The sequence below is a fragment of the Ochotona princeps genome, chromosome 11 (genome assembly GCF_030435755.1).
Source record: "Ochotona princeps isolate mOchPri1 chromosome 11, mOchPri1.hap1, whole genome shotgun sequence".
Taxonomy (NCBI): domain Eukaryota; kingdom Metazoa; phylum Chordata; class Mammalia; order Lagomorpha; family Ochotonidae; genus Ochotona; species Ochotona princeps.
In genome coordinates this window covers 37,786,819-37,802,806 of record NC_080842.1, presented here as the reverse complement: position 1 = coordinate 37,802,806, position 15,988 = coordinate 37,786,819, and the positions used below count along the sequence as shown (strand labels likewise).

Below are 15,988 nucleotides of genomic sequence, written 5' to 3'. Positions count from 1 at the left end.
AGAATGACATATCTTTAGTATTTGAGTAGCTTATTCTTCTATATCTACATATGCAAAGCTTTCCTGAACAGTAAAGGGTACATATGCATAGTGGGAGGAAATCAGACCTTTACCAGGGAAGGAAAGCAACTTTAGAAATGAAATATTTTCTTTGCTTTATTATTTTTACCAAGACAGAGAAGTATTGTATTGAGAGATATCTATTTTCATAATCAGTATGTGCCTAAATTATATTTAAATCATTTTACTCAGTACTATATTTTCAATAATTATAGAATGTGTTGTTCATTCATTTAAGGGTACCTCTGTAGACAAACCTAAAACTGCACAAGTGCACAAGGAGCTGAAAGATCTACACACAGTGTGCTTAGAAACTGCAGATGTTGGAGTTAATGTATACTGCATTAATAAACAATATGAAATGTCGAAAAGAGTTTCTTCTCTTGCTTTTGAAAGTCAGCACTTCATGTGTCTTTGAATTCATTTCTAAAATATGTGTTGGTGACCAGGAGTGACAGACTGAATGGACAAGGAAATATAGCATAACATGTGTTACGGATTAGCCTCTTGGGAAGTGCCATAAAAATCAATATATGTCTTTTAAAACAGTATTTATCTGCTATGCTAAATAACTGAGGTAACTTGACTCATTCTCCTAAAAGGAAAGACTGCCTTCCAGTATTTCATTTTGTTACTCTTAAGCCAATGAACGGTTACCAGTAAGAATTATTAAGGTGGATAAATAATATCTACCATGGTCGGTGCTGTGGCTTAGTGAGTTAAACCTTCACCCACACCACCATCATGCCATGTCGCTGCAGTTTGAGGCCCAGCTGCTCCACCTACCATCCAGGTTCCAGCTGAAGATGGCCCCAGGACTTGGGTCCCTGCCCCCACTTGGGAACCCTAATGAAGTTCCTGGCTTCAACCTGGCCCAGCCCTGGATATTGCAACATTTTGTGGAAATAACCAGCAGGCAAAAGACCTCTGTCATCCTCTCCCTCTAATTCTGCCTTTCAACTAAATAAATAGATAAACAAATCATTTTTTTTAAAAAAGAATTACCTCAAGATGTTTCACCTCACAGGAGAGAGTATTTTAGAGGAAAAATGTTTCAAAGTAGTAAAACTTCCCTTAACCATAATGATAAAATGATACAATAGTGGTTGGAAGGAGGGCCAGACAAAACAGTTTCAACCTAAATGAGACTATTTAGATTGATAAAATTCAGTACTCGAATAATTACCTAAAGCAATACATATTATTTTAATACAAATTTAGTTTCTTCAAATACAGTTCCAAGGAAACTGTAGGAAATTTTGGAATTCATTATCCTGCAAAGGTTTCCATTATAAATCAAGACTTGGAATATTTTCTCCAGTCTATTTTATAAGTCTGTTTATACTGTAAATCCAACCCTGAGTCAACTTTAAATTACCTTTAATAGAAGAATAGCCAAGTTTTATTAACTCCCCAAGGAAGTATTATATTTGAAATTAAAAGATTTACTACTACAAAGAAAAGTGCTCATATTACTTCAATGTGAAGTACTTACTCAAGAACTAATTCTCTGAAACCTTTTCACAACCCGATTAGATTTATCAGCAGGAGTTAACCTTGCATTTCACCTGCTGAGATTTTACATTAGGGCAAAAAAAAGCGCCTTCCATTTGTCATTCTGCAAGATCACAAAATCATTACTGTAATACTTCTGAATTAATGCTGAAAATGAAGCAGTGTTCCATCTAAAGTCATTCTTTGAAATCTAGGGAAAAACAAAACATGACGATACAAAATCTGATTATTTAAAACCCACTCTATTTATTCGGCTGTTTGTAAATTGACCATGGAGTCATGAAAGGGTTCACAATTTGTCACTAACCATCAAAAATTATAATCATTTGATAACCTAGTTGGTGCTACAGAAAGTAAGACAAAACAAATTTGGCTTCTACGCTGGAGAGCTGTGACCTAAGCCTTAAAAAATGCACACCATATGGAATGAACTCATAGGCCATTTTGTTGTGTTCATCTTGAAACTTTGAAAACGTCGAAAATTTAACACCAACAACTATAGGAAATCCAGTGTTTTTACTCAGAAATGCATGTCCACCTAACAATAGAGACCAGACATTCCTAACCCGCTTTGAGTGAGTCCTAACAAAACCATCAGCAACACTTAACAGCAGATCTCACCAAAGCAGAAATGAATTGAACAACTGTGCAAACATAATGAACTCTTGTTCGAAAACAGTCTCTCATCACCTAAATAGTGAGATAATACTTGTTCACAGTAAAATGTCATTTAATACTTGTCAGTGTTCGAATGAAATAGAGTGAATCAAATGTTTCAATTTCATATTTTTTTCTATTTGCAGCCAGCCATACTTCAACATTTAACCTCTTGTTGACACTATCATAAGCACTGACCAGCCTCCACAAGAGATGGCTGAGAGTCTATTGGCAAGACACCATTTTTCTTTCCTCTGCAATCCTCACAAATGTAATTATTCCAGAGGACGCTGTGCAATGCCTGATTGGTTTCCTTCCTACCTGAAGGGAAACTGCCAATCTGATCTCTAAAATGAACAAGATCTAGTTGTATTTAAACCATTTTCTGGCTTAGCTAATGTAGCAGGCCATCTAGTCCACTGAACATGAAGATTTAATTCTGTATCAGTTAAAACATCCTTGATGCAGAAATAAAGGAAGCATTAGGCCTAATCTGGTTAAACATACTTGCTTTCTCTATCCAGTCACTGAGTCATTTCATTCATTCGAACCTATGCAGGCTAGATGCCAGGGAGTTATTAACAGACAAATCAAATTAGGATGTCATCTTTGACTATTATGGATTATAGCCCAAAGGTAAATTAGGGGAAGGCGATCTTATATCCAAATGAATGTAATAAAGAGTAATGGTTTTGTGTCTTCAGTAAATGCTTGTGTAACTAGCATGTCCAAGGTCATGCCACTAGGGTGGAACATCAGTGAATGAGGTTGTTCTTACACAACCTGTAACTATCATTTCACATCTTTGTGCTTACTGTGTTAGCACACTGGTTTGCATATGTTAACCCAATAACTATCTATGGAAATGAATTGCACTGCAATCTAGTTTGCTCAGCATGATATTGCCTTTAGTGCATTTTTAAAATGTATGTATTTTTATCGGAAAGGCAGATTTTCAGAGAGAGAAGGAGAGACAGAAAGATCTTCCGGCTTTGGGTCACAACCCAAATGGCCACAATGTCCGAAGCTGAACTGATCCAGAGTCAGGAGCCAGGAGCCACCTCTAGATCTCCCACATGGGTCCCAAGGCTTTGAGCCATCCTTTACTGCTTTCTCAGGCCACAAGCAGGGAGCTGGATGGGAAGTGGAGCAGCCAGGACATGAACTGATGCCCATATGGGAAGATTAGCCCGTTAACCACGGCGTCAGCACCCCCCACCCCTTTTGTACATTCTAATGACTCTGTTTCTTTCTAAAATTTTTAATACTACCAAAAGCTTTCAAGAAACTAAGGAGGGAATCCAGCAGATAGGAGGGTAGGTAGATTTTCAAACTTTATAACACCTAATTTGGAATCCTAGATGGATGTTGCATAGTATCAAAAAGTGTTTAAACCAGGAGCAGCTTTATGAAAATCTGGTTTAAATTTCTGTTTTTATAAACGAGGAACCTAAAATCTGAACCTGATTCCCAGGCATCCTGACTCTATTTTCTATCAGTATTTTTATTGTAGTCTCCCAAGTTTTTATGTGTGTCTTTAACTTCCTTTTATCTAAGATATCTATTTTCCTTGAACTCTTGATAGGTCTGCAAGTTTCCTCAAGGGAATCCAAACAAGCTGGAGTTTAATCTTTTTAAATCATTGCTTCGGCTATAAAAGTTTTAACTGAGATTTTAATGGCTGGACTTAAGTAAATTTAACCGATAACACCAGTGGGGATTCCGATTACATACACCATTAAAGGGTTTTATGTGAGGATTAGGAAAATTACTATGAAAAAACTACACAGTGCATATGTAGTATAATTTACCAGCAGGAAAGATTTCAATGCCCTAAAAAATTTTCATATAAAAAAGCTGGAATTCTAGAACTCACAGTACTCAACACAGCCCAAAGGAGACGTGAGATCTTCTGACTGTTTGCATCTAAACAGGTAAAAAACCAAAAAAACCACTTTATTTCTGTTTGTTTAGATTGCTTGCTACTATATATCTAGGGAGCATTTTGTGTATCAAAGGCTAAGTTCCTGTGTAATGATGTCTTGTCCTTTACTGCTCTTGGTGCTACCAAACAAAAGAGATCCAACTTTTGGGAAATCCTATAGTTGGCTGACCAGTATTTCACCTTATCTTTAGCCTCTTCCCATCAAATGACAAGTCCTATGGAGAATCATTTGATTAGATCACTAGAGGCCCCCTTGGCCAAGAAGGCAGCTGATCTGGGACTCCCTGCTTTGAGACTCAAGTCCTCTCATTCTCACAGATGGTTCAGCCAGCAGCACTGACTGGAAAGCAAGAGGAACAATAGTCAGCCGAATGTCACTAGAACCATCGCATAGCCATTTAATGTTAAGCAACTTTGGATTAGCCAGAGGTGCCTCTAGAAGCCACTTCTCAGTAGAAGCAGATGGACCAGCTCTCTCTTATCTCAGTCTTAATGGGTTAAAAACCAGTTCACACAGTGGGACATGGTGAGCATAAAAGAGAATGTGATAAGCAATGAATCATGGTGCTTGGATAAATAAAAAAAAAACTTTAGTTCTTAAAACTTCTGAAATGTGAGTTTAAAACACTGACTGAATACCCCATATCCAAAATAACTGGGACCGGAAATGTTTCAGATTTTGTGTTTCATCTGGCCGTTTTTATTTTGGAAGATTTTCTATACAAAATAGCTTGTGGAAGTGAATGAAAACAAAGTTCATTTCTGTTTCATATATACCTTACAATACAGCCTGAAGATTATATACAGTATTTTAAATGCACATGGAACAAAATTTCATGGAGTATGATTTTCCATTTGTGTTGTCACATCAACAGTAAGAACTTCAGATTTTGGAGCATTTTGGATTTTGGATTTTCAAACTAGGAATGCTCAAGCTATACTAATTTTATCCACAGTGGCTAGAAAACTCTGGTAGCAAATGTATAGACATCTCTGTAGTTTAGTGTCTGTCTGAAAACTGTGTAATTCCAAATTTCATCTTTAAGGTTAATGATCAAAATACTGACCTCTTAACTAAAGAGGCTTTTATGTTTCACTCACCGCGGTCTGAGTCTGTTTTGATTGTGCACGGATGTTCCTTAGAATGGAGCCAATTCCCAAACTGCTCACTGGACTGCTGCTACTGACTTTGTGTGTGGAGGGCTGCTCCAGCCAACACTGGTCCTATGGGCTGCGCCCTGGAGGAAAGAGAAATGCTGAAAATTTGATTGATTCTTTCCAAGAGGTAAGCTCCTCTTGACTTCAAAAATAAGATTCAGTATATTGATTCCATTTAACTTTATAAAGCCTTCGGCATGGGCCCTAACAGCTCTCTGCATGCTTAGTCAAGGTAAGATACTTGCAAAGCAGCAGCCCATTCCTACTTTCAGTTCAGTCAGGGACTAAGGAATCTAAGCAGAACAGCATCCAAAATAATACAGCAACAAGTGTATGAAGGTGCGTTGCACTCTCAGTAAATGGAATGCCAAAGATACTACCAAAAAATAAGTGGAAGGGGATAGAACCAAGATATGTGGCAGAAAATGATTCTTTGAGATTTGGAAAGAAACGCCTAGGACTCCAGTGTATTGCTTTCCAACTCATCTTTAAAAATACCTATGGGATGTGCAGCTGATGCTGCTTGGGTTGCCTACATCCCATACAAAGCGCCTGAACTCAACTCGTGGCTCCAGCTCCAAGCCCAGCTTCGGATTAGTGCATATTCTGAGAGCAAGTGACAGCCCAAGTGTTTTAGATTGAGCTTCTAGCTCTTGTCTTCAGTACGGCCCAGCCCTGACCATCATGGCTGTTGGGGAAGTGAACCAGCAACAGATTATCTGCCTGACTCTCCACATTTCAAGTATAAAAATAAGTAACCATTAACATATGTGTGAGAGTAGGCCAGTAGAACTTGTCTGTAGTTTGTGTGTATCCTTATCAAGGATGCAAGCCCCGCCATCTCTTCTGATAGGGATACTTAAATAAAAAAGCAGGACACTGAGAGACTTCAGGAGTTAGCAAACACAAAACTAGATAATTAGGATTCCTCAAAACATACATAAAATTAGGAGATGATTTTAATTTTGATGCAAAAAATTTTTGAAAACCGTATGTTAAGGGTTTTCACATAACATGCATATTATGCAAGAAAAACTGCATATAGACTTAAATTTTTTTCAACCAAATAAATTTAACTTTTAACTCCATTTTACTGCAAGTGTCTTGAAGTACCCTTTTAGTGGGAAACATCCTAGGTTTAATTTCTGATAGACTACTTAGCACTTAAGGACTAACACCAACATTAACACTTGGGCTTTTTTTTTTCTTAAACTATAAAATGTGATTTCACAGAATTGGGTAAAACGTACACAGGAGGTGCCAGTATTGTTGACTGATTAGTGAAAACAAAAATAGGACCAAAAATGGGAGATTTAGCTAGAAAAACATAAACATGTTTAATTTTGACTGTAAATGAATCTTTTTAAAGAGAAATAGTTAATTTACTATGAAGCACAGAAGTTCCAGAATTTGAAGTCTCTTCTCCACAGATTTTATAGGAAATTAATCTCATTCAACTCCAGCATCTTCAGTAAAAGCTACAAGCTGCATACCACCCCTCTTGTTTTTGTTAGCACTTTTTAATTGGGAAGGCAGTGAGAGAGAGAGAGAGAGAGAGATTTTTTTTCATCCTTGGATCATTCCCTGAAACAACTCTAACAGTCAGGGCTAAGTCCAGTGGAAGCTGGGGGCAAAGAACTCCATCCAGCTCACCCTCCTGGGTGGTGGGGGCACCAAGAACTTGGGTCATCTTTTGCTGCTTTCTTAGGCACAATGGCAGAGTTGCATCAGAAATGGAGCAGCCAGGATTTAAACTGCTGGTAGCTCAACTTGCTCTGCTGTAACATCAGTCCCCTATCCTGATTCTTGTATTGTGGGTGTATGCACCGTCTCCTTATAAGGTTGAGGCACTTCTCTCCCTTCATTCCCAAGGTCCTCTCTTCCTGATGACAAATTTGTCTCCTCACATCCCCCACTCTGTTCCACGACCCCCTTGACTTCTTGATACAGGAACAGTTTTTGGTGGAAATAAAAAATCATTCTATTGTTGCAACTCCAACAAGTACATTCTTTTTCTCCAGAGAGCCAAAGAGCTTGATCAGCTGATAGAACCCCAGCGCTTTGAATGCACCATCCACCAGTCACACTCTGCCCTCAGGGGCCTGCAGGAAGCTCTGGTGAGTAAGGTGACTGCAATGTGGGGAGCTGTAATAGTGGAAAGGCCCTTTGATGAACACCTGCAAGTCACCATAGGGCTGACTGCTGCTTCCCAACAGCTGGGTACCTCCTGTAACAAGGCACTTGCTGGTGCCTGCCTTTCCTGGAACCTTCTTCATTCCCTAATCCTGGCTCCAGTCTTGGGGGCAATGAATCAAGTTTCTTCACACTGTAATATTTCAAGCCTTCAAGAATAACCATCAATCCCTCTTGGGGACTCTGCTCCAGGCTGTCACAGCCCTGCATCTGAGGCTGTAATTGTTCATGCTTTTCCTGAAACCTGGGATATTGTGTCCTATTTCAGACCTTTTCTCTTTAAAATACATATTTAAAAATTTCAAACTGATAAATTTATAATCCAGAGCCAAAGGCTTGATGTCCAGTTTTATGATGACTAGGATTCTCTAATTCCCACTAAGAATGGAAATCTAATTTCAGGTTTGATGACGGAAGTATGAAGAGAGCTGAGCACAGAAGTCAAGTGTTGAATTCAGTGGATTTTTTCTGAGCTTTATAGTCCACTTAACGTGCTGCAGTCATGACACCCAAGGTTAATTATTCATTATACCCAGGAGCAGGGAAAGCCTGAATAAGTCATATATAAAGATAAGCTATAATTTTTATTTTCTCTAGTGACTTTCTCTTTCATACCCACAACACAAAGGAAAAATGAACATACATTTTTATTTTCATTTTCTAATTTTGCTTACTACATGGCAAAGATAACAACAGGCAATGATACTTTCCAGGGAAATGTATGAGGGGACTGGAGCAGAGCCTGGTCTAACAGCAAACTGACAGATCAGATTTTTTTCTCATCTTTTTCATTTCAAATTGTTCATGTTGACTTTATTAAGAAGCTTAAAAAGAGCCAATCCCTGCAATCTCTCTGGCATCTTCTAATACAAGAAAATGGATGTTTCTTCTCAAATTACATTTTAGCAAAAATGCAATGAAATTCTACTAGTAGACATTCATATATTTTTACTCACGTTTTTCAGGAAAGTCTGATTGAAGAGGAATCTGGACAGAGGAAGATTTAAGTTCACCTGGCCAAAAGGACTGACAACACTTAAGTATAATCCTGACAATGACATTTGTAACCCCAGACAAAATCGTGTGTGATTCAGAAATTCTTTAAGTTGTACACATATTTCACAATAAAGAACTGTGTTACAAACAGTATGGTGTAAATATTACATCCTTAACTCAGAACTCCAGGAGAAAAGACATTGCAATAAACCTGTCAAGGAGCATCCTGCATGTGTGGTTACAGGTGGCAGATGATGTTAGAAAATAATTGCCAAATCAGGTTGGAGGAAGTACAATAGAATCCTCAGACTAAGTCTGCTTGCTTGGCATATAGCAAGCCACTAATGACACTAGTGTGGTGGAAGAAGCAACAGTTTATTGTCAGTGGCTAGAACAGGAAGTTGGGCAGCTATTGCTCAATCCTCAGACTTCCAGGGAGATGAGAGAATGAAATTTTATGGATTAAAGTAGAGGTTGGAAAGTGTATGATCAGCTCGTGGAAAGACCTCTCTATGCTTGTGGGCTCCCTTGGAGTGGCCAACGACAAGAGGGCAGTATACTCTTCTGAAGATGCTGTGACCCCAGCCTATCTATGGGTGGGTTGGTTATTGCTTATTTACTCAGGGCTTGATGTTCTTGCAAAGTATCTTGAACTAGAGTCTAGTGGTAGGATGTCAGGCACAGAGATAACTGAATGCTAGGTCTTGCAACCCAGAATCCTGCAGGGCATGCCGGACCTCTTGTAACACTGAGTTAAGAGTTAATCCTAGAAAGCAGCTGACTTGTAATCACCACTGTGAAGACAGGAACTACAAACTAAGGAGAATAGTACTTAAATAAGTCTACACTAAAGGTGTTAGGGATAGGGGCTCAGGCTCCATGAGAAGGGGAATGATATAACTTGTCTACTGTTTACTAAAGGAATCTTCTAACTCTCATCCACCCCTGCCTTCCATCCATACAGCTGGAAAATGGCCACTGATTAATCCAGGTCTGTAAACACTAACCCAGCAAGTTTCCATGGACTTGTAATTTTATTTTGACGATACTCTACAGAAATCAAGGTGGGGACATGACTAAAGTTTCCTCTTCCACAGAAAGATCCTTCCTTCAAGTGAAAACTAACTGGAATACAAGTGAAGCATGGAGAGATGTAAAAAAATATATACAGATGTGGGGTCTGGCACAATGGTTCAATCCTTACCTTGCAAGTGCTGGGAACCCATATGGGCAGGTTTGTGTCCTGGTAGCTCTACTTACCATCCAGCCCTCCACCATGGCCACAGAAAGCAGTAGATAACAGCTCAAAACCTTGGGAACCTGTACCCATGTGGGAAACCCAAAGCAGTTCTTGGCTTTTAGCTTCGGATCAACCCTGTTCTGGTTGTTGCAGCTATTTGGGGAGTGAACTAGCAGACGGAAGATCTTTCTGGCTTTCCTTCTCTCTGCAAATCTGATCTGCCTCTTTTCCAATAAAAATAAATCTTACTATATATGTATGCATGTATATGTATGTGTATACACACACACACATATGGAGAGATTTATTGATTGATAGATTTCCCATGCTCAGAAATTCTCATGTAATTAGACTTGGGTGTGGTTTCTTTTCAGGTAACAACCAAGGTTCAACTAGTTTAAGAATTGCAGAATTGCATGCCATCCTACTTGATATTCCTTTTTAATTTTCTCTACTCACCTTTGCTTAACTGTATGTAGTGAATCAGTAAAGAAATAGAAGAGCTACTGATACATTAAGTGAACTTCTGTCAGAAAGTTGTAAGCTCGGACACCAAACGGATGGATGGAAGGGTGAAAAGAACCAAATGGTTTGCATTTTTAATTACTTTAGAGCAAAGATAACAGGTTCCCACAAGCACATGTTTCAACTAACAGGCTCTATAATGAAAAAACCCAGAGGGGGCTTTGGGGATATGTCTTAAAAAACGAGTCGATAAGGAAAAAGTTACAAAATTCAGGAATGGCTTGATTTTGTAATTATCAAGGCAACAACAAACAAAACACACAATAAACTTCAAAAGACATTTTCACTTTTAATTTAAAAAATAAATAACAGCAAATCTGACAAAATTCTTCTACTTCAATGCACACATCCTAACCACCCATATCTGAAACTGTATTAGTTATAGAATCATGACAAAGGAACTTCTGACAAACTTTAGGTGGACAACACACAAGCTCCAAAATGTGGATTTGGGTAGTGTGTATGAGAGACAAACTTTGGTTGGATCTGAAGAATCTGCCTGGAATCATCAATTGGAGAATAAAGCCGTATTTTTTTTCTTTTGTAAGATTAGAATTGATGGCTCGACTCAACCTATCCAAGGAAAAAATTACCTTTCCCGATTTAATTTCGAGAAGTGACTTACAGCTGAATGAGTTCCCAAGGAAGTGATATTTGCCAATTTCCCAAATATTACCAGGGAAGGAAATCATAATTATGAAAATATAGTGTGGATAAGGTTAAGTCTAGAGACTACTGTGAAAATGACATGGCTTACACATAATTATGAAGAATTATAATGATTTATGTTAAAGTTTCGGGGTGTGCTGGGGTATTATAGGCAGACTCATCAATGTATACAAATCTTTTGATCTTTAATAGCCTGATATGCCAATATCAAAGCACCAAAACTGGGAAGTCTGGGAAATGGATCTAGAAGCCTTTGTACGGAAATTTAGTTTCCTTCTAACACTTTTCACTTAAAATGAAAGAAGTTGGGGCTGAAAGGATTTTAAAGACTATGAGGCCTCATATGTATACATTTTAACAGATGAGGGAATGGAGTGGAGTGACTATAAATTGACTTGCTAAAAAGGATACATATTTATAGTCTTACTTCATGATGGTGAGGCTTTTTTCCTTTTCCATGATACCTGAGGAGTGTGAGTAAAGTGGGCACAAACCGTAACAGCCTTGCAAACACCTTTCTTGGGGGATCTGGAAACAGCCCATTTTGGTATCTGATAGTGGCATAGGCGTAAAGCTATGTGAAAATTCACCCATCTGCACACCTAAGACTTGTGGCATCTATGTCAGTTTCATCTTGTGTTTCAGGTGAGACACCAGCCCTATGAACTGGGAGTGCTAGAGGGATTGAACTCTTCCAGCTGGGGAAGAGTTAACAAGCAGAGGGTTACTGGAAATCCTGGTATCTATCTTGTTTTATTTTTTAGGTTTGAAGTGTGGTTGCGGTTTTCAATGAGCTTCCTTGGCAGGAGACCATGGTTACAATGCAGGACTAAAGAGATGAAGGCCCAGCAGCCTTGTTTAAGATTTTGTTACCTAATGCCATTCACTTTCCAACCCTACTGCATACCGGAGTCAACAGTTTCTGTATATTGGAGGTGTTGGCACTAAACATATCAAGTTGTCTTGTTCTCAGGGACTAGCAACATGTCTGCCATTCAGTAAGAACTTCATATGGAAACAATAAAACAAAAAACAAACAAACAAAAAACACCCAGAACAAGACAACAATGAAAAACAAAAATTTTAAACCACAGCACACCAACCCACAAGCTTTACAAAGGTTGTGGCTACTTTGGGGCTAATTTCACTGTCTGCCTATATTGTAGATTTTCAGCAATGAAAATAAAGATCAGTTCGTTCTCTTTCCTCCCTGCACCTATGTAATCTAATCATAAGGCATTTCTTGCCAGTCTTCTCTTCGACTCCAAGCCAAACATTATGAATTTTTGTCCAGGCAACTCTTTCCTATCCAATGGCTTCCCAAAGAAATGGACTTTCTGATGACTTTTGTTATCCACTATGTTTCATGTTCAGTAAGGTGGAATGAAAAACATGTTCCACTGAAAAAGAGCAGGTACGCGGCCACTAACAGATCATGCGACCTGAGAGACACAGGCCCCCAGCCTCTGCTCAGAGTCACTTCTACTTTGGAAGGACAGCCTTGAAGTTTGGGGTTTCTGACTCAGTTCGCCTCTTTCTATTTTCACGGCATCTTAAAGATAGGTTGAGGCATCCAAACCTCTCTTGCCAGTGGGCCAGGTGAAATCTCAGGAATTCCCCCAGGCTCCTCATAACCATTCTGTTGTCTCTGCCATTTGAAAGCCCTGCCTGCAGGGCTGAACTCTTTCCACTTAAAACCCTCTTCAGTTCTTATTAACACTTTGACTCTGTCATAGATAATGATACAAAAGATGGTCTCTTTCAGAAAAAGGTTTTGTGTGCAGAACTAACCTGTACCTGCATTCACATTGCAAATAACTTTGAATCAACACAGAAAAGAGGATCATTGGTCCAGAACTCCAGATCTTGCTCAGGTCTCGTACAGAACAAAGGACAAACACTCCTTCATATATTCCATCTCATTTGCACCTTAGAACAATCTGTGTGGGAGTTATCATCTCCACTTCTGGAGCGTGAGAAGATGAAAACTTTCAATTTCAAATACTTTCTGGTAGCATGCAGAGTGTCATGGCTGGAATAGGAAACCAGAGGGGTTCAAGTCCAAGGCGCAGGCCTTTCCTGTGACACCATGGTGAAGCCTCCCCAGGGCAAGATGAAGAATGACCTTCTCCACCGTGCCTTTAGAATATGCGGTTGGCTTTCTTGACCAGCATTCGCCACATGTCTCAGAGGTTCTGCTCCCTCGATTCCTGCGAGGAACCTGCAGGTCCCTCCTAAAAGGGGGATGGTGAACAAGGCACACAATCAAAGAGGGGAATGCAAATTCTCACAGGTGAACTCCCTTTCCCTGCTCTCTGCAAGGTGGTGAGGCCGGCACAGGTGAGCTTCCCTGCAGCAGTCAGTCCAAAGCTTCTGGCTTTGCCACAGATACCTCAGTAGTTCACAAATCTCTGGGATATTTCAAAGATGAGTCTGTCCAAGGTGTTTTCTGGATCTGAAAGTAGCCCGAAGCATGCTGGATTATTAGTAAACATTTGTAGTCCAACTGTCTGTGCGAAGTCTCAGCTTCCTTATCTACACAAGGAGGGGGTTGTCTGGATGAACTTTAAGGCCTTTCCTGCTCCTGACACTTGTGACTTCGTGTGGCTTGCTGTGTGAGGAATAGTTGGCCAGCCCAAGCACCCTATTTTCTTTCTTCTGAAAGGAGCACTGACATTAGTACCATTCACAAGAAATCAAATTAACTCTACCATCAAGAGGAATAAATAAAGAGAAATATTGCACTGTATTCTCCAGGGTAAAGTCAAGAAGCAGGCTGGGGCCACTGAGTCATCCAGAGGGAATGTGGGAGAGTAGCTGTTGAACCCACATGCCTTAGTCCATTATGGCCAGTGATCAGAGCATTAGAGACGTAACAGGAGAAAAACTGTGAGTGCAAAAGTAAGAACTTTCAAGGATCTGAGATGAGGAGGGACAGCCATGCAGCAAGGCCATTGGCTGGGAGGATGGTGGCATTCCATTGGGGGCTGTGGGTTGGCAGGAAGGCTTCCCTGTGCCTCAGTAAGTAGGGGTGGGGAGACCCAGGGCTCAGGGCTTACATGTAAGTCTGTTCTCAAGGAGGGTGGCCACTCACACCTGAAAACAGCCAATCTGCATTAAACATGTGTGTTTTCTTCCTCTCAAGGGACATGGTAGACATTAGAAAGACAAGATTATTTTAGCTACTAAGATATATTTGATATCCAACTATTTCAAAACTCTAGATGAAAGAGGTATGTCCAGATGAGAAAAAACCAGCTACGTCTCCAGCACAGCTCTTCAGAAGTGAAGCAAGACATTCCTCTGCAGAGCAGGGGCTTGGGCTGCTGCCCTGCTGTGGGAGAATGGGTCTGGGCATCTAAAGACTTGGTGGTTCCTCAGTATAGGCTGAGACTCAGCCCTACAGGGAAGGAGAGCTCTCCTCTGAAACACACAGGACACGGCCAGCTCTGGAATCCCAAATGTACTGGACGGGATGTGACCTGGCCTCCTGCATGCATCAGAGGGAAGCTTTTGAAGGAACAAAGCCCGCTGAACCATCAGGAAAGGCAGTCAGCATGGAGCCCCAGGAAATGAGGACAGTGCTTCCTGGAGGCGGGTTCCCAGGCAGCATCTGACCAAGGCACCCAGAGAGGGCTGGACGCTCACTGAGGTCCAGGCTCTGAGGAAAGGACGCCAGACTTCCGAGCTTTGGGGGGTGGCGGGGGTGGGGCTTTGGCTTCTCTTCGGACAGGCAGAGGGGGAGCAACCTAGAGGGCAAGACACACAAAATCAGAGATGACGTTTAGCTTTGCCATCAATCCTGTCTCCTCCTCCCGTTGGCCACATATTGCTGCAGTTTTTAATTGGTCTGAGTTTGTCTATACAGCCTGTGTAAGGTGCAAGGGGAAAGGAGACTGGCTTGTCATTGCTTGTTCCTCTTGAGCTAATCAAGCACGTGTACACACACACACACACCAAATCAATACTATATCCCTGGCACTCTTGCCCCTGGCATATATATACAGAAGGAACTCAACATCTGTTGAATGATGAAGAAAATCTGTCCAAGGCCTTTCCAGAATGACTGGTCCTCATTCAGAAGAAGGAAGCTCTTCAAATGGGAACAGGGACTTACCTCCCTGTACCCAGGAAAGGCGGAGCCAATGATTCTATGTTTAATCTTATGTGAAAAGGTTTCAAGAAGGAACCAAGAAATGAGCTGCAGTGATAAATCCATGGGAAAACTTGCCGCCTGACACACTGGAAAACAGCTATGTTCCCAGGACTGGTGCTTCCCGAGCATAAGCATCAGCCATCATTTCCCTACCTCTGCAGAGTTCCTCTGGCTGCTGTCATAGGGCTTGCTTTTGGGGGGAGGCGGAGGCGGGACAGAAGCAGTCATCAGTCCATCTGTCTGCAAAGATGGGGAGCCTGGGATATGAAGGAGATGAGGGCAGAGAGAGCAATTTAGTAGAGTCTCATTCAAACAGTGTTCTGTATGGGGGTGAACCATTATCACATCTAATCCAACCTGGTCAACTATGTTGCTAAGACCTCTCGTTTCATCTGACCAAAGTTGCACCTTTCTTCTCCACAAGGCTAAACAGGCTTCACAAGCAGCTGAGAAGTAGAAGTTCTGATTTTTTTTTTTTGTTCAGGGATTTTTTTTTAAACTATTAAGCTAAATATGAGCACAGTTTTTAGAACTAAGGGTATTGCCCTGTTCTCTGATGCAGTCCATGTGCTAAGCTAAATACCAATTCCTCCAAGAAACCCTATCTTATATATCTAGCTCTTGGTTAGCTATGGCCTCCTCTGTGGCCTGGGTGGATTTATACCTTTTCTAGGCTTTAGTACTATGGGGATCCACTCTTTTCAAGTGTTCCAGATCTCTGATTCTCCAGGCCAGGCTGTAAGCAATAAAGGGAATGGAGCTATTCCTTGTCCCTCTATGGGTCTATGCACCCGATGGTTACTTCATAAGTCCCTTACTTCCTGCCTAATCCATATGTACCTCCTTCAAATCTTTGCCTTTGGAAAAGGGACAG

The 15,988-nt window shown here is 40.5% G+C and overlaps 2 protein-coding genes across 2 annotated transcripts in view; one reads left to right on the top strand and one right to left on the bottom strand.

Annotated features, from left to right (window-relative positions):
• The first annotated feature begins 5,253 nt into the window (after window positions 1-5,253).
• GNRH1 (gonadotropin releasing hormone 1) lies at window positions 5,254-10,209 on the top strand. Its single transcript, XM_058670483.1, has 3 exons — window positions 5,254-5,462; window positions 7,357-7,555; window positions 10,139-10,209. Exons 1-3 carry the CDS (start codon window positions 5,310-5,312, stop codon window positions 10,207-10,209), a joined length of 423 nt encoding a protein of 140 aa, XP_058526466.1. The 5' UTR covers window positions 5,254-5,309.
• A 2,528-nt stretch (window positions 10,210-12,737) lies between these two features.
• The window catches only part of DOCK5 (dedicator of cytokinesis 5), a 197,263-nt gene continuing 194,012 nt past the window's right edge, over window positions 12,738-15,988 (bottom strand). Inside the window, exons 51-52 of the mRNA XM_058670037.1 lie at window positions 15,268-15,371; window positions 12,738-14,707 (exon numbers count right to left, since the gene is read on the bottom strand). Coding sequence (XP_058526020.1) covers window positions 14,603-14,707; window positions 15,268-15,371 — 209 coding nt within the window. The 3' untranslated portion in view covers window positions 12,738-14,602. The remainder of the gene's footprint in view (window positions 14,708-15,267; window positions 15,372-15,988) is intronic.